General features: G+C 44.3%; 3 protein-coding genes across 4 annotated transcripts; all 3 read right to left on the bottom strand.

Annotated features, from left to right (window-relative positions):
* Positions 1-190: 190 nt before the first annotated feature.
* LOC311304940 (zona pellucida sperm-binding protein 4-like) lies at positions 191-3,690 on the bottom strand. Its single transcript, XM_084432309.1, has 8 exons — positions 2,433-3,690; positions 2,166-2,353; positions 1,256-1,353; positions 1,024-1,181; positions 755-947; positions 538-685; positions 380-452; positions 191-301 (listed from the first exon to the last, which is right to left on the bottom strand). The coding sequence occupies exons 1-8, from the start codon at positions 3,505-3,507 to the stop codon at positions 225-227; spliced, it is 2,010 nt and encodes a 669-aa protein (XP_084288435.1). The 5' UTR covers positions 3,508-3,690; the 3' UTR covers positions 191-224.
* A 3,123-nt stretch (positions 3,691-6,813) lies between these two features.
* On the bottom strand, positions 6,814-9,574 carry LOC311304938 (zona pellucida sperm-binding protein 4-like). Of its 2 annotated transcripts, XM_084432307.1 has the most exons (9): positions 9,137-9,413; positions 8,317-8,932; positions 8,050-8,237; positions 7,879-7,976; positions 7,647-7,804; positions 7,378-7,570; positions 7,161-7,308; positions 7,003-7,075; positions 6,814-6,924 (listed from the first exon to the last, which is right to left on the bottom strand). In XM_084432307.1, the coding sequence occupies exons 1-9, from the start codon at positions 9,389-9,391 to the stop codon at positions 6,848-6,850; spliced, it is 1,806 nt and encodes a 601-aa protein (XP_084288433.1). In that variant the 5' UTR covers positions 9,392-9,413; the 3' UTR covers positions 6,814-6,847. The 2 variants fall into 2 exon arrangements, with proteins under 2 accessions (XP_084288433.1, XP_084288432.1); XM_084432306.1 differs by having other exon boundaries at positions 8,317-9,574.
* Positions 9,575-12,695: 3,121 nt separating this feature from the next.
* LOC311305596 (uncharacterized protein) lies at positions 12,696-16,426 on the bottom strand (the record flags this gene model as incomplete). The annotated part of the gene is made up of 10 exons (XM_084433402.1): positions 12,696-12,806; positions 12,885-12,957; positions 13,043-13,190; positions 13,260-13,452; positions 13,529-13,686; positions 13,761-13,858; positions 13,932-14,119; positions 14,199-14,765; positions 15,513-16,306; positions 16,413-16,426. 10 exons carry the CDS (start codon positions 16,424-16,426, stop codon positions 12,730-12,732), a joined length of 2,310 nt encoding a protein of 769 aa, XP_084289528.1. The 3' UTR covers positions 12,696-12,729.
* Between the last annotated feature and the right edge of the window lie 798 nt (positions 16,427-17,224).

Here is a 17,224-nt window from a genome sequence, read left to right as displayed (position 1 = left end):
CCGGGCCCAAGTTAACGACTAGAACTTGGCAAATAGTAAAGTTAAATGGCTTAGGCAGAAACTTGGCTTGTTTAGTTCAAGTCAAGAATCTCAATGCACAAAAGAAAAAGGTTTTGTAGTGCAGAAGTCAAACTGACAACAGTCATGAAACATCCAACTCAGACAGAAATGAATACCAAAGAGAAACATGTTGAGTTTCATGAAGTTTATTAAAACACTTAAATTCACTTGACCAGGTTAACTTGTCCACTAGACACCACAGTTTGCCCACTAGAGATGGTCTTGACGTGCGTGTCTCTTCCTGTAAAAAGTGGTAGAAGCATGAGGGGCATTTAAATAAATTCTCAGTTCCTGAAGTCAACTTACAGCAAGCACTCACTTTTCCTAGTGCAACTTTGCTCACAGGAGCCAGAGGAGGGATGGCACACCGCTGTACTACAGTGGATGAAGATCTAACAGAGGGGGAAAGGGTTAAGCCATAGAATTCACTGTAAAAAGCACTAATATTAAGGCTTGAGGTAAGGCTGCAGAGCATACGGTTTCCTGCAGAGGAGCCAGTGATGCTGGATCTACAAATGTGAACATCTTCACAACAAAGCGCTTGTAGTGGGTCGGGAACTGAAGACCAGATGATCCAGCCACTGGAACCAATGTGGTCAGGTAACGATCATCCTGGTAAGGGCATCTGAAAGGCAAAGAGGCAGTCAGAAATGCCTTACAGCACACTAGATGGATAAAGACTGGCCTTACTCACCCATCAACCAGAAGATCCCATTGGGGTAGACTGAGTGGACTGGGGGTTGATGTCGCCCAGCAATGTCCCAGCATCAGGACAATGTTGGGGTCGGTCCTCTCCAAAATGTGCACCTCAACATACACAGGCTCCCGCAGGACTTTTGTAACTGGATAATCAGCATCACTGTAGTAGGACGTGTACGCCTCGTCCCCTGAGGAAGAATGCAGTGTTTAACTAGAAACTGGAGTTTTAGAAAGGCTTTAGGCATACTTGGGACCAACACTTACCTTCTGCACAGCCTTTGGTGACACATTGACCATTTGCCAGTCTAAGCTCCACCCTGAGGGGTCCAGGAGCAGCTACTGGTGGAGGTGGAGGAACGGTGTTGACCTCCACAACCAGAGCTTCCACAGAGGTACCAGAGTACCTACACTGGAAGAGAAGCCTGGACGACGACAAACAGTGAGCTTGTAGCATTTGTCAATGATTCACGTTTATGATAAAGCATACATCACTTACTCAAAATGGCTGTCCCTTGTAATGGAACCAAGTGGTCCGATACCCACTTCATATGAGGAGGTCATTCTGTTTTCATACACCACATATCCACTGTCCTCCTGCAAATAGTAACACTAGCTGCGTTTACATGAACACTTGTAATCGGATTGACGGCTCAATCGGACTAAAAAACCTTAATGTAAACACCTTAATCGATCCGATTGAGCTCGATCCGAATGAAATTTCGATCGGATTGAAAGGGGTGGTTTATCCCTTTTGTAATCCGATCGAGAGAACATGTAAACACTTGATCGGATTGAAAACCGAAACTGAAAGGACTGCGCATGTGCAATGACGTTAAATAGCGTAATGACGTATGACGCGCGGAACGAGCTGTTCTTCCTGTTGAATAAAGTGTCATATTAATAAGTTTCCCGTCATTCTAAAATTCTCATTTAACTCGCGCGTCTGTGAAGGCAAGCAGGACAACGTCCCACCAGTCCTTGTTTTGGATTCTCATCCACAGACGTCTGGTTTTGGCCGCGGGGAGGGGCATTTTTACTGCGTGATCAATAAGCAGCACGGCAAAACGGTTAATATGCTCTAAATTATGACCAGAGACGAATAAATATTACGTCTGCCGTTTAAAACAAATAAAGAACCAATAGAGGAGAATATTTATGCACGAAAAGCGGGAAACTCTGTATATTCGTGCAGTGTGCGCATGTCAAAACATCAGATCCGATTTGAAACTTCTGACATATAAACGCGCACATCAACCCGATTACTTTATTTATCATTCATGCAAACACCTTGTTCGGATTCATCAGTCGGATTGATTTCATTCCGATTGTGTCCATGTAAACGTAGCTAGTGTTAGCATCCAATCCATTCTAAGCCATGCAGACCAAAACCACAAGCAGCTACTCACCATCATGCTTGTGCCACATGCAGTGACAGGGAACTGGTATATAGCAAAGAAAGGTGTGGATCCCACAGGACTGCAAGCTGGATCACTTCCACCCAGGAGACGGACTGAATCCAGGCTCAATCGAGGCAGCGTAACATCTCTAGCCACCACTACCACAAACTGACCATCTCTTATACACTGGACAGTCACTGGAACGAGTTACAAGAGCAGCTTATTGCTGAGGATCAGTTTAACATGAATGCCTCTACATTGACTCTACACTCTTACCTGCCTTCCCATAGTAACACTGCTGTCCGTTAAAGCAGCAGTTGATAGCAGCACACTCAGCACCACTGATACCAGGTGGTCCACATTGAATCTGCTCATAATCAGCTACAGTACATTTGTCAAGGGCCTCTGCCTGTGCCACTGGCTGCTTAGGCTGAAACTGCTGAGGAAACTGTTGACTAGCTTGCTGTTGAACTGACTGAAGAAACTGTTGACTAGCTTGCTGTTGAACCTGCTGAGGAAACTGTTGACTAGCTTGCTGTTGAACCTGCTGAGGAAACTGTTGACTAGCTTGCTGTTGAACCTGCTGAGGAAACTGTTGACTAGCTTGCTGTTGAACTGACTCAGGAAACTGTTGACTAGCTTGCTGTTGAACCTGCTGAGGAAACTGTTGACTAGCTTGCTGTTGAGCCTGCTGAGGAAACTGTTGACTAGCTTGCTGTTGAACTGACTCAGGAAACTGTTGACTAGCTTGCTGTTGAACTGGCTTTTGAACCTGCGGAGGAAACCATTGACTAGCTTGCTGTTGAACCTGCTGAGGAAACTGTTGACTAGCTTGCTGTTGAACTGGCTTTTGAACCTGCGGAGGAAACCATTGACTAGCTTGCTGTTGAACCTGCTGAGGAAACTGTTGACTAGCTTGGTGTTGAAATGGCTTTTGAACCGGCTTTTGAACCTGCGGAGGAAACCATTGACTAGCTTGCTGTTGAACCTGCTGAGGAAACTGTTGACTAGCTTGGTGTTGAACTGGCTTTTGAACCAGCTTTTGAACCTGCGGAGGAAACCATTGACTAGCTTGCTGTTGAACTGGCTTTTGAACCGGCTTTTGAACCTGCAGAGGAAACCATTGACTAGCTTGCTGCTGAACTGGCTTTTGAACCAGCTTTTGAACCTGCTGAGGAAACCATTGACTAGATTGCAGTTGAACTGGCATTTGAAACCGCTGGTCAGTTTGCTGGAACATCAGAGCTTGAGGATTCTGGGGCAGATCACTCCACTTCGGAACAGCATGACTGAACGCACAGAACCAAACACAAAGTGCCAGAGACTGAACAGCACACCAACTTCCTGCCATTGTTCAACAGCTAGTCACACTGCTGAGGTGCTGCCCTTTGGTCTTTTTGTACTCTACAGACTTTGGCTAATTAATGATAATCCCTCCCTCTTCATTAACAGTCATGATTCTCCAGACTTGCATGAGTGTAGGGATGGCTGACGCGAAACTGACGTTCAGAAGCTTTTCGAGATCCCGAAGCGCAGATGTTTCGAAACACTGATCCGAAGCGTGATTCAAAACACCCATGTCACGTGACTACGGCTAAATGAAGCTTCGGAGTGTTTCACAAGTGTTTCGACAGGTGACATTGTCCGCCGAATCAGCGTTTGATTGACAGGGTCGGGAACAGACCACACAATCGCACATCTGTAAAAGTTAAGTCAACGCATCTTGACCTCGTGGGTTTTTGTGAGAGGAGTTTGATTTTGAGATAGCAGATTTTTGGTGATATAGTGACATTTATAGTGCGATTTGTTTAGTTATATTTAGGCTTACATTTAAATTTACACATTGACTGATAGACTAGAGACAGACAGAGTACTAGCCTACAGGCTACACATATAGTGACACATTAATAGATGCATAGATAGAAATATATATAGACAGATTAATAGATAGATACATAGAAAGATAAATAAAAATGGAGGCTCCACAGAAGAGATGCCATACATCTGTGGTGTGGGTGGGAGCATTTCCATTTGGAAACCCCAAATAAAGTGATATGTATGTATTGTGATCGGCAGCTAGCCTACTGCAACAATACATCATCCATGATGCGCCATTTGAGGAGCACTCATCCTGCCATTTTGCAGGGTGCAGAGGATGGTATCATTCCCCCTGTACCTAGGCCTGCTACTGACACTGCTGGGCCATCTAAGCAAGGTATGCATTGTTTGAAATATAATTATTTGTATGTCCTTGCTAAAAAATATCTTTGCATGCCAGCAACAAGTGTCCCTTGTGAGAGGATTTTTTCAAAGGCTGGAGAAATTATCTGTAAAAAAAAAGAAGTAGGCTAAGTCCTTCCACAGCAGAGAAATCAATATTTTTGAATACAAATCTATAAAAAAGTGAGACATTGTGGCTTGATTTATTTGATTAATATTCATTTTTCATGACCAAAATAACATTATGCACAGTGAGGAGCCTACAGGTTACAAGCTTCACATATTAGAAAAATACAATAATAAAGAAATGGAAAAAAAAATTGAATGGCTGGTTGTCAAGGTTGTTTCAGATCAACACCTGCAAGTGACCACTAGGTGTCACCGTTGAGACGGGTGTCGGATTGTTTCGAAGCCTCGACACAATATGGCACATTTGCTTCAACTGTTTCATTGTTTCACAAAGCCTCGATCTGCCCACCACTACACGAGTGGGAGTTTATGCAACTAGGTGATTCTATTGTTTCTTAAAAGTCGATTTTTCCCTTTTGAACATACGTAAAACCACATTGAGCTGAATTCAGAATAGTATGCTAGTACTATTTCTGCCATTCTGAATTCAGCCTTTTTTATATTAGATGTTTTAGCTATTCCGGATTGTTTTTTTTTTTCTTTGAAACACATCATAGTTTTCTTATGGCAACAGGCCTGTATATTTTAAGAAAGTTTAAAGGGATACTTCACCTCTGGAACGATGAATGTGTATTTAAAATAGGTCATTTATGTAGTAGAAATGTGAAATTATTTTTGAATTTGGAGCCTTCTAGACTGAGAAAAGCCAGAAAATGTATTTTTGGCTCATGTGGATGAAAGACAACAACTCCCAGAATGCACTTGCTTCACTGCCCTACGAGGCCACTCCCAAGCCACGCCTACCGGTAAGAGAGCGCAGTTAAACAACTAGGCTAGGCTACTAGTTGACTCGAAACTTAAAAGACGCCGTTTTATCGTGAGTCTCCGTGACGAGTCTGCCCGGGATTTCGAGATCGCCCAAAATGTCCGGGATTCGGCTTTTGTCAGCCATTACATACCGTCGCCATTCATTATGTTTACTGTGGCGAGCAGGACGAGGCTGAGGGGCGCGGGAGAACGGCGCGAGGCCGGTGGCGTGATTACTGATGAGCGACACCGGTCTCGTAGGCTATCTCTCACGGAGGAGCGGGATTTTTCTTAGCAATGATAAAACGCACATCAACCGATCACTTGTTTAGCGTTCATGTAAACACTACATTCAGATTCACCAATCGGAATGAATTCAGTTAGATTGAAACAAAAGGGGTGCATGTAAACAATGAATGGCGACTGTAGAAAGCAAAAGCCAAATCCCGGACATTTTGGACGATCTCGACGGCCGGAAAAAAGAGGATGTTAACCCCTACCACTCAGCTTTCTCCACAGAACAAGAGCCTGGTAGCTTAGCTTCCAAAAAAAGATGGCTGACACTATTTGTACATTCTGTGAGTGAGATCCCACCCCCTATGGGTGGGTTTAAAACATGCGGAACTAGCTCCTAGCACTGGCTGTAGTTTCTAGCCTCTGGCCAAAAAGTCCTCCGATGACACAAAATTACGTTTTTTGCGTCAGAGGATTTTTTCCAGACAAAAAATACATAAATCTCTCGTCTCAGGGGGATATGAGGGAGGGAAGCACAGTAATTTGAAAATACTACAGCTTTTCTACTGATATATCCCTTTAAATCACACCTGCTAGCGCACTTCTTAAATGTTTACGTACTAGGTCAGCGGTAGAGTACACCGTTTTGTGGCTGTTCGAACACATTCAACCACATGAGCATCTACTCTATGAAAGAAATCTGGTTGAATGTGTTGGACTACCTCTGGAAGTGGCCAAAAGTAAACAAGCTAAAAAAAAAAAATAGCCCCTTTTTACACCTTCATTTACCACAGTCCACCTGTGACCTGATTTACAAAAATGCTTCTTAGTACCAGGTGTAAACAAGGTCTTGGACAGCTACCTAGTTGGGATACAACAGTTGCACTCATCCTTTATCCCAAGATATGATTTTATACTTGCGTGACTAAAAAAAATAAATTCCAAAAACCCAACGAGTGACCTCAGAGGGATTTGAGGCATCAAGATATGCAGTTATGCTAGTCCAGCCATAAAGTCGTATGTAAAGCCTCAACCAGACAGAAGCTAAATCCTTCATTTGATATGTGAAAGATGAACCCGGGCCCAAGTTAACGACTAGAACTTGGCAAATAGTAAAGTTAAATGGCTTAGGCAGAAACTTGGCTTGTTTAGTTCAAGTCAAGAATCTCAATGCACAAAAGAAAAAGGTTTTGTAGTGCAGAAGTCAAACTGACAACAGTCATGAAACATCCAACTCAGACAGAAATGAATACCAAAGAGAAACATGTTGAGTTTCATGAAGTTTATTAAAACACTTAAATTCACTTGACCAGGTTAACTTGTCCACTAGACACCACAGTTTGCCCACTAGAGATGGTCTTGACGTGCGTGTCTCTTCCTGTAAAAAGTGGTAGAAGCATGAGGGGCATTTAAATAAATTCTCAGTTCCTGAAGTCAACTTACAGCAAGCACTCACTTTTCCTAGTGCAACTTTGCTCACAGGAGCCAGAGGAGGGATGGCACACCGCTGTACTACAGTGGATGAAGATCTAACAGAGGGGGAAAGGGTTAAGCCATAGAATTCACTGTAAAAAGCACTAATATTAAGGCTTGAGGTAAGGCTGCAGAGCATACGGTTTCCTGCAGAGGAGCCAGTGATGCTGGATCTACAAATGTGAACATCTTCACAACAAAGCGCTTGTAGTGGGTCGGGAACTGAAGACCAGATGATCCAGCCACTGGAACCAATGTGGTCAGGTAACGATCATCCTGGTAAGGGCATCTGAAAGGCAAAGAGGCAGTCAGAAATGCCTTACAGCACACTAGATGGATAAAGACTGGCCTTACTCACCCATCAACCAGAAGATCCCATTGGGGTAGACTGAGTGGACTGGGGGTTGATGTCGCCCAGCAATGTCCCAGCATCAGGACAATGTTGGGGTCGGTCCTCTCCAAAATGTGCACCTCAACATACACAGGCTCCCGCAGGACTTTTGTAACTGGATAATCAGCATCACTGTAGTAGGACGTGTACGCCTCGTCCCCTGAGGAAGAATGCAGTGTTTAACTAGAAACTGGAGTTTTAGAAAGGCTTTAGGCATACTTGGGACCAACACTTACCTTCTGCACAGCCTTTGGTGACACATTGACCATTTGCCAGTCTAAGCTCCACCCTGAGGGGTCCAGGAGCAGCTACTGGTGGAGGTGGAGGAACGGTGTTGACCTCCACAACCAGAGCTTCCACAGAGGTACCAGAGTACCTACACTGGAAGAGAAGCCTGGACGACGACAAACAGTGAGCTTGTAGCATTTGTCAATGATTCACGTTTATGATAAAGCATACATCACTTACTCAAAATGGCTGTCCCTTGTAATGGAACCAAGTGGTCCGATACCCACTTCATATGAGGAGGTCATTCTGTTTTCATACACCACATATCCACTGTCCTCCTGCAAATAGTAACACTGTTAGCATCCAATCCATTCTAAGCCATGCAGACCAAAACCACAAGCAGCTACTCACCATCATGCTTGTGCCACATGCAGTGACAGGGAACTGGTATATAGCAAAGAAAGGTGTGGATCCCACAGGACTGCAAGCTGGATCACTTCCACCCAGGAGACGGACTGAATCCAGGCTCAATCGAGGCAGCGTAACATCTCTAGCCACCACTACCACAAACTGACCATCTCTTATACACTGGACAGTCACTGGAACGAGTTACAAGAGCAGCTTATTGCTGAGGATCAGTTTAACATGAATGCCTCTACATTGACTCTACACTCTTACCTGCCTTCCCATAGTAACACTGCTGTCCGTTAAAGCAGCAGTTGATAGCAGCACACTCAGCACCACTGATACCAGGTGGTCCACATTGAATCTGCTCATAATCAGCTACAGTACATTTGTCAAGGGCCTCTGCCTGTGCCACTGGCTGCTTAGGCTGAAACTGCTGAGGAAACTGTTGACTAGCTTGCTGTTGAACTGACTGAAGAAACTGTTGACTAGCTTGCTGTTGAACCTGCTGAGGAAACTGTTGACTAGCTTGCTGTTGAACCTGCTGAGGAAACTGTTGACTAGCTTGCTGTTGAACCTGCTGAGGAAACTGTTGACTAGCTTGCTGTTGAACTGACTCAGGAAACTGTTGACTAGCTTGCTGTTGAACCTGCTGAGGAAACTGTTGACTAGCTTGCTGTTGAGCCTGCTGAGGAAACTGTTGACTAGCTTGCTGTTGAACTGACTCAGGAAACTGTTGACTAGCTTGCTGTTGAACTGGCTTTTGAACCTGCGGAGGAAACCATTGACTAGCTTGCTGTTGAACCTGCTGAGGAAACTGTTGACTAGCTTGCTGTTGAACTGGCTTTTGAACCTGCGGAGGAAACCATTGACTAGCTTGCTGTTGAACCTGCTGAGGAAACTGTTGACTAGCTTGGTGTTGAAATGGCTTTTGAACCGGCTTTTGAACCTGCGGAGGAAACCATTGACTAGCTTGCTGTTGAACCTGCTGAGGAAACTGTTGACTAGCTTGGTGTTGAACTGGCTTTTGAACCAGCTTTTGAACCTGCGGAGGAAACCATTGACTAGCTTGCTGTTGAACTGGCTTTTGAACCGGCTTTTGAACCTGCAGAGGAAACCATTGACTAGCTTGCTGCTGAACTGGCTTTTGAACCAGCTTTTGAACCTGCTGAGGAAACCATTGACTAGATTGCAGTTGAACTGGCATTTGAAACCGCTGGTCAGTTTGCTGGAACATCAGAGCTTGAGGATTCTGGGGCAGATCACTCCACTTCGGAACAGCATGACTGAACGCACAGAACCAAACACAAAGTGCCAGAGACTGAACAGCACACCAACTTCCTGCCATTGTTCAACAGCTAGTCACACTGCTGAGGTGCTGCCCTTTGGTCTTTTTGTACTCTACAGACTTTGGCTAATTAATGATAATCCCTCCCTCTTCATTAACAGTCATGATTCTCCAGACTTGCATGAGTGTAGGGATGGCTGACGCGAAACTGACGTTCAGAAGCTTTTCGAGATCCCGAAGCGCAGATGTTTCGAAACACTGATCCGAAGCGTGATTCAAAACACCCATGTCACGTGACTACGGCTAAATGAAGCTTCGGAGTGTTTCACAAGTGTTTCGACAGGTGACATTGTCCGCCGAATCAGCGTTTGATTGACAGGGTCGGGAACAGACCACACAATCGCACATCTGTAAAAGTTAAGTCAACGCATCTTGACCTCGTGGGTTTTTGTGAGAGGAGTTTGATTTTGAGATAGCAGATTTTTGGTGATATAGTGACATTTATAGTGCGATTTGTTTAGTTATATTTAGGCTTACATTTAAATTTACACATTGACTGATAGACTAGAGACAGACAGAGTACTAGCCTACAGGCTACACATATAGTGACACATTAATAGATGCATAGATAGAAATATATATAGACAGATTAATAGATAGATACATAGAAAGATAAATAAAAATGGAGGCTCCACAGAAGAGATGCCATACATCTGTGGTGTGGGTGGGAGCATTTCCATTTGGAAACCCCAAATAAAGTGATATGTATGTATTGTGATCGGCAGCTAGCCTACTGCAACAATACATCATCCATGATGCGCCATTTGAGGAGCACTCATCCTGCCATTTTGCAGGGTGCAGAGGATGGTATCATTCCCCCTGTACCTAGGCCTGCTACTGACACTGCTGGGCCATCTAAGCAAGGTATGCATTGTTTGAAATATAATTATTTGTATGTCCTTGCTAAAAAATATCTTTGCATGCCAGCAACAAGTGTCCCTTGTGAGAGGATTTTTTCAAAGGCTGGAGAAATTATCTGTAAAAAAAAAGAAGTAGGCTAAGTCCTTCCACAGCAGAGAAATCAATATTTTTGAATACAAATCTATAAAAAAGTGAGACATTGTGGCTTGATTTATTTGATTAATATTCATTTTTCATGACCAAAATAACATTATGCACAGTGAGGAGCCTACAGGTTACAAGCTTCACATATTAGAAAAATACAATAATAAAGAAATGGAAAAAAAAATTGAATGGCTGGTTGTCAAGGTTGTTTCAGATCAACACCTGCAAGTGACCACTAGGTGTCACCGTTGAGACGGGTGTCGGATTGTTTCGAAGCCTCGACACAATATGGCACATTTGCTTCAACTGTTTCATTGTTTCACAAAGCCTCGATCTGCCCACCACTACACGAGTGGGAGTTTATGCAACTAGGTGATTCTATTGTTTCTTAAAAGTCGATTTTTCCCTTTTGAACATACGTAAAACCACATTGAGCTGAATTCAGAATAGTATGCTAGTACTATTTCTGCCATTCTGAATTCAGCCTTTTTTATATTAGATGTTTTAGCTATTCCGGATTGTTTTTTTTTTTCTTTGAAACACATCATAGTTTTCTTATGGCAACAGGCCTGTATATTTTAAGAAAGTTTAAAGGGATACTTCACCTCTGGAACGATGAATGTGTATTTAAAATAGGTCATTTATGTAGTAGAAATGTGAAATTATTTTTGAATTTGGAGCCTTCTAGACTGAGAAAAGCCAGAAAATGTATTTTTGGCTCATGTGGATGAAAGACAACAACTCCCAGAATGCACTTGCTTCACTGCCCTACGAGGCCACTCCCAAGCCACGCCTACCGGTAAGAGAGCGCAGTTAAACAACTAGGCTAGGCTACTAGTTGACTCGAAACTTAAAAGACGCCGTTTTATCGTGAGTCTCCGTGACGAGTCTGCCCGGGATTTCGAGATCGCCCAAAATGTCCGGGATTCGGCTTTTGTCAGCCATTACATACCGTCGCCATTCATTATGTTTACTGTGGCGAGCAGGACGAGGCTGAGGGGCGCGGGAGAACGGCGCGAGGCCGGTGGCGTGATTACTGATGAGCGACACCGGTCTCGTAGGCTATCTCTCACGGAGGAGCGGGATTTTTCTTAGCAATGATAAAACGCACATCAACCGATCACTTGTTTAGCGTTCATGTAAACACTACATTCAGATTCACCAATCGGAATGAATTCAGTTAGATTGAAACAAAAGGGGTGCATGTAAACAATGAATGGCGACTGTAGAAAGCAAAAGCCAAATCCCGGACATTTTGGACGATCTCGACGGCCGGAAAAAAGAGGATGTTAACCCCTACCACTCAGCTTTCTCCACAGAACAAGAGCCTGGTAGCTTAGCTTCCAAAAAAAGATGGCTGACACTATTTGTACATTCTGTGAGTGAGATCCCACCCCCTATGGGTGGGTTTAAAACATGCGGAACTAGCTCCTAGCACTGGCTGTAGTTTCTAGCCTCTGGCCAAAAAGTCCTCCGATGACACAAAATTACGTTTTTTGCGTCAGAGGATTTTTTCCAGACAAAAAATACATAAATCTCTCGTCTCAGGGGGATATGAGGGAGGGAAGCACAGTAATTTGAAAATACTACAGCTTTTCTACTGATATATCCCTTTAAATCACACCTGCTAGCGCACTTCTTAAATGTTTACGTACTAGGTCAGCGGTAGAGTACACCGTTTTGTGGCTGTTCGAACACATTCAACCACATGAGCATCTACTCTATGAAAGAAATCTGGTTGAATGTGTTGGACTACCTCTGGAAGTGGCCAAAAGTAAACAAGCTAAAAAAAAAAAAGCCCCTTTTTACACCTTCATTTACCACAGTCCACCTGTGACCTGATTTACAAAAATGCTTCTTAGTACCAGGTGTAAACAAGGTCTTGGACAGCTACCTAGTTGGGATACAACAGTTGCACTCATCCTTTATCCCAAGATATGATTTTATACTTGCGTGACTAAAAAAAATAAATTCCAAAAACCCAACGAGTGACCTCAGAGGGGTTTGAGGCATCAAGATATGCAGTTATGCTAGTCCAGCCATAAAGTCGTATGTAAAGCCTCAACCAGACAGAAGCTAAATCCTTCATTTGATATGTGAAAGATGAACCCGGGCCCAAGTTAACGACTAGAACTTGGCAAATAGTAAAGTTAAATGGCTTAGGCAGAAACTTGGCTTGTTTAGTTCAAGTCAAGAATCTCAATGCACAAAAGAAAAAGGTTTTGTAGTGCAGAAGTCAAACTGACAACAGTCATGAAACATCCAACTCAGACAGAAATGAATACCAAAGAGAAACATGTTGAGTTTCATGAAGTTTATTAAAACACTTAAATTCACTTGACCAGGTTAACTTGTCCACTAGACACCACAGTTTGCCCACTAGAGATGGTCTTGACGTGCGTGTCTCTTCCTGTAAAAAGTGGTAGAAGCATGAGGGGCATTTAAATAAATTCTCAGTTCCTGAAGTCAACTTACAGCAAGCACTCACTTTTCCTAGTGCAACTTTGCTCACAGGAGCCAGAGGAGGGATGGCACACCGCTGTACTACAGTGGATGAAGATCTAACAGAGGGGGAAAGGGTTAAGCCATAGAATTCACTGTAAAAAGCACTAATATTAAGGCTTGAGGTAAGGCTGCAGAGCATACGGTTTCCTGCAGAGGAGCCAGTGATGCTGGATCTACAAATGTGAACATCTTCACAACAAAGCGCTTGTAGTGGGTCGGGAACTGAAGACCAGATGATCCAGCCACTGGAACCAATGTGGTCAGGTAACGATCATCCTGGTAAGGGCATCTGAAAGGCAAAGAGGCAGTCAGAAATGCCTTACAGCACACTAGATGGATAAAGACTGGCCTTACTCACCCATCAACCAGAAGATCCCATTGGGGTAGACTGAGTGGACTGGGGGTTGATGTCGCCCAGCAATGTCCCAGCATCAGGACAATGTTGGGGTCGGTCCTCTCCAAAATGTGCACCTCAACATACACAGGCTCCCGCAGGACTTTTGTAACTGGATAATCAGCATCACTGTAGTAGGACGTGTACGCCTCGTCCCCTGAGGAAGAATGCAGTGTTTAACTAGAAACTGGAGTTTTAGAAAGGCTTTAGGCATACTTGGGACCAACACTTACCTTCTGCACAGCCTTTGGTGACACATTGACCATTTGCCAGTCTAAGCTCCACCCTGAGGGGTCCAGGAGCAGCTACTGGTGGAGGTGGAGGAACGGTGTTGACCTCCACAACCAGAGCTTCCACAGAGGTACCAGAGTACCTACACTGGAAGAGAAGCCTGGACGACGACAAACAGTGAGCTTGTAGCATTTGTCAATGATTCACGTTTATGATAAAGCATACATCACTTACTCAAAATGGCTGTCCCTTGTAATGGAACCAAGTGGTCCGATACCCACTTCATATGAGGAGGTCATTCTGTTTTCATACACCACATATCCACTGTCCTCCTGCAAATAGTAACACTGTTAGCATCCAATCCATTCTAAGCCATGCAGACCAAAACCACAAGCAGCTACTCACCATCATGCTTGTGCCACATGCAGTGACAGGGAACTGGTATATAGCAAAGAAAGGTGTGGATCCCACAGGACTGCAAGCTGGATCACTTCCACCCAGGAGACGGACTGAATCCAGGCTCAATCGAGGCAGCGTAACATCTCTAGCCACCACTACCACAAACTGACCATCTCTTATACACTGGACAGTCACTGGAACGAGTTACAAGAGCAGCTTATTGCTGAGGATCAGTTTAACATGAATGCCTCTACATTGACTCTACACTCTTACCTGCCTTCCCATAGTAACACTGCTGTCCGTTAAAGCAGCAGTTGATAGCAGCACACTCAGCACCACTGATACCAGGTGGTCCACATTGAATCTGCTCATAATCAGCTACAGTACATTTGTCAAGGGCCTCTGCCTGTGCCACTGGCTGCTTAGGCTGAAACTGCTGAGGAAACTGTTGACTAGCTTGCTGTTGAACTGACTGAAGAAACTGTTGACTAGCTTGCTGTTGAACCTGCTGAGGAAACTGTTGACTAGCTTGCTGTTGAACCTGCTGAGGAAACTGTTGACTAGCTTGCTGTTGAACCTGCTGAGGAAACTGTTGACTAGCTTGCTGTTGAACTGACTCAGGAAACTGTTGACTAGCTTGCTGTTGAACCTGCTGAGGAAACTGTTGACTAGCTTGCTGTTGAGCCTGCTGAGGAAACTGTTGACTAGCTTGCTGTTGAACTGACTCAGGAAACTGTTGACTAGCTTGCTGTTGAACTGGCTTTTGAACCTGCGGAGGAAACCATTGACTAGCTTGCTGTTGAACCTGCTGAGGAAACTGTTGACTAGCTTGCTGTTGAACTGGCTTTTGAACCTGCGGAGGAAACCATTGACTAGCTTGCTGTTGAACCTGCTGAGGAAACTGTTGACTAGCTTGGTGTTGAAATGGCTTTTGAGCTTGTAGCATTTGTCAATGATTCACGTTTATGATAAAGCATACATCACTTACTCAAAATGGCTGTCCCTTGTAATGGAACCAAGTGGTCCGATACCCACTTCATATGAGGAGGTCATTCTGTTTTCATACACCACATATCCACTGTCCTCCTGCAAATAGTAACACTGTTAGCATCCAATCCATTCTAAGCCATGCAGACCAAAACCACAAGCAGCTACTCACCATCATGCTTGTGCCACATGCAGTGACAGGGAACTGGTATATAGCAAAGAAAGGTGTGGATCCCACAGGACTGCAAGCTGGATCACTTCCACCCAGGAGACGGACTGAATCCAGGCTCAATCGAGGCAGCGTAACATCTCTAGCCACCACTACCACAAACTGACCATCTCTTATACACTGGACAGTCACTGGAACGAGTTACAAGAGCAGCTTATTGCTGAGGATCAGTTTAACATGAATGCCTCTACATTGACTCTACACTCTTACCTGCCTTCCCATAGTAACACTGCTGTCCGTTAAAGCAGCAGTTGATAGCAGCACACTCAGCACCACTGATACCAGGTGGTCCACATTGAATCTGCTCATAATCAGCTACAGTACATTTGTCAAGGGCCTCTGCCTGTGCCACTGGCTGCTTAGGCTGAAACTGCTGAGGAAACTGTTGACTAGCTTGCTGTTGAACTGACTGAAGAAACTGTTGACTAGCTTGCTGTTGAACCTGCTGAGGAAACTGTTGACTAGCTTGCTGTTGAACCTGCTGAGGAAACTGTTGACTAGCTTGCTGTTGAACCTGCTGAGGAAACTGTTGACTAGCTTGCTGTTGAACTGACTCAGGAAACTGTTGACTAGCTTGCTGTTGAACCTGCTGAGGAAACTGTTGACTAGCTTGCTGTTGAGCCTGCTGAGGAAACTGTTGACTAGCTTGCTGTTGAACTGACTCAGGAAACTGTTGACTAGCTTGCTGTTGAACTGGCTTTTGAACCTGCGGAGGAAACCATTGACTAGCTTGCTGTTGAACCTGCTGAGGAAACTGTTGACTAGCTTGCTGTTGAACTGGCTTTTGAACCTGCGGAGGAAACCATTGACTAGCTTGCTGTTGAACCTGCTGAGGAAACTGTTGACTAGCTTGGTGTTGAAATGGCTTTTGAACCGGCTTTTGAACCTGCGGAGGAAACCATTGACTAGCTTGCTGTTGAACCTGCTGAGGAAACTGTTGACTAGCTTGGTGTTGAACTGGCTTTTGAACCAGCTTTTGAACCTGCGGAGGAAACCATTGACTAGCTTGCTGTTGAACTGGCTTTTGAACCGGCTTTTGAACCTGCAGAGGAAACCATTGACTAGCTTGCTGCTGAACTGGCTTTTGAACCAGCTTTTGAACCTGCTGAGGAAACCATTGACTAGATTGCAGTTGAACTGGCATTTGAAACCGCTGGTCAGTTTGCTGGAACATCAGAGCTTGAGGATTCTGGGGCAGATCACTCCACTTCGGAACAGCATGACTGAACGCACAGAACCAAACACAAAGTGCCAGAGACTGAACAGCACACCAACTTCCTGCCATTGTTCAACAGCTAGTCACACTGCTGAGGTGCTGCCCTTTGGTCTTTTTGTACTCTACAGACTTTGGCTAATTAATGATAATCCCTCCCTCTTCATTAACAGTCATGATTCTCCAGACTTGCATGAGTGTAGGGATGGCTGACGCGAAACTGACGTTCAGAAGCTTTTCGAGATCCCGAAGCGCAGATGTTTCGAAACACTGATCCGAAGCGTGATTCAAAACACCCATGTCACGTGACTACGGCTAAATGAAGCTTCGGAGTGTTTCACAAGTGTTTCGACAGGTGACATTGTCCGCCGAATCAGCGTTTGATTGACAGGGTCGGGAACAGACCACACAATCGCACATCTGTAAAAGTTAAGTCAACGCATCTTGACCTCGTGGGTTTTTGTGAGAGGAGTTTGATTTTGAGATAGCAGATTTTTGGTGATATAGTGACATTTATAGTGCGATTTGTTTAGTTATATTTAGGCTTACATTTAAATTTACACATTGACTGATAGACTAGAGACAGACAGAGTACTAGCCTACAGGCTACACATATAGTGACACATTAATAGATGCATAGATAGAAATATATATAGACAGATTAATAGATAGATACATAGAAAGATAAATAAAAATGGAGGCTCCACAGAAGAGATGCCATACATCTGTGGTGTGGGTGGGAGCATTTCCATTTGGAAACCCCAAATAAAGTGATATGTATGTATTGTGATCGGCAGCTAGCCTACTGCAACAATACATCATCCATGATGCGCCATTTGAGGAGCACTCATCCTGCCATTTTGCAGGGTG

Source organism: Rutilus rutilus (assembly GCF_951802725.1).
Source record: "Rutilus rutilus genome assembly, chromosome: 15".
Classification (NCBI taxonomy): domain Eukaryota; kingdom Metazoa; phylum Chordata; class Actinopteri; order Cypriniformes; family Leuciscidae; genus Rutilus; species Rutilus rutilus.
The sequence above is the reverse complement of the archived record's forward strand: the minus strand, read 5'-3'. Positions and strand labels throughout refer to the sequence as shown.

Bases quoted from the DNA above. Each gene is read 5' to 3' on its own strand.
- LOC311304938 (XM_084432306.1), bottom strand. From the start codon at position 9,391: ATGGCAGGAAGTTGGTGTGCTGTTCAGTCTCTGGCACTTTGTGTTTGG. The intron at 7,977-8,049 runs GTGAGTAGCTGC...TACTATTTGCAG, and splicing joins CATGTGGCACAAGCATGATG to GAGGACAGTGGATATGTGGT. The intron at 6,925-7,002 runs GTGAGTGCTTGC...CACTTTTTACAG, and splicing joins GCAAAGTTGCACTAGGAAAA to GAAGAGACACGCACGTCAAG.
- LOC311304940 (XM_084432309.1), bottom strand. From the start codon at position 3,507: ATGGCAGGAAGTTGGTGTGCTGTTCAGTCTCTGGCACTTTGTGTTTGG. The intron at 2,354-2,432 runs GTAAGAGTGTAG...AACTCGTTCCAG, and splicing joins GTGTTACTATGGGAAGGCAG to TGACTGTCCAGTGTATAAGA. The intron at 1,182-1,255 runs GTAAGTGATGTA...GTCGTCGTCCAG, and splicing joins ACAAGGGACAGCCATTTTGA to GCTTCTCTTCCAGTGTAGGT.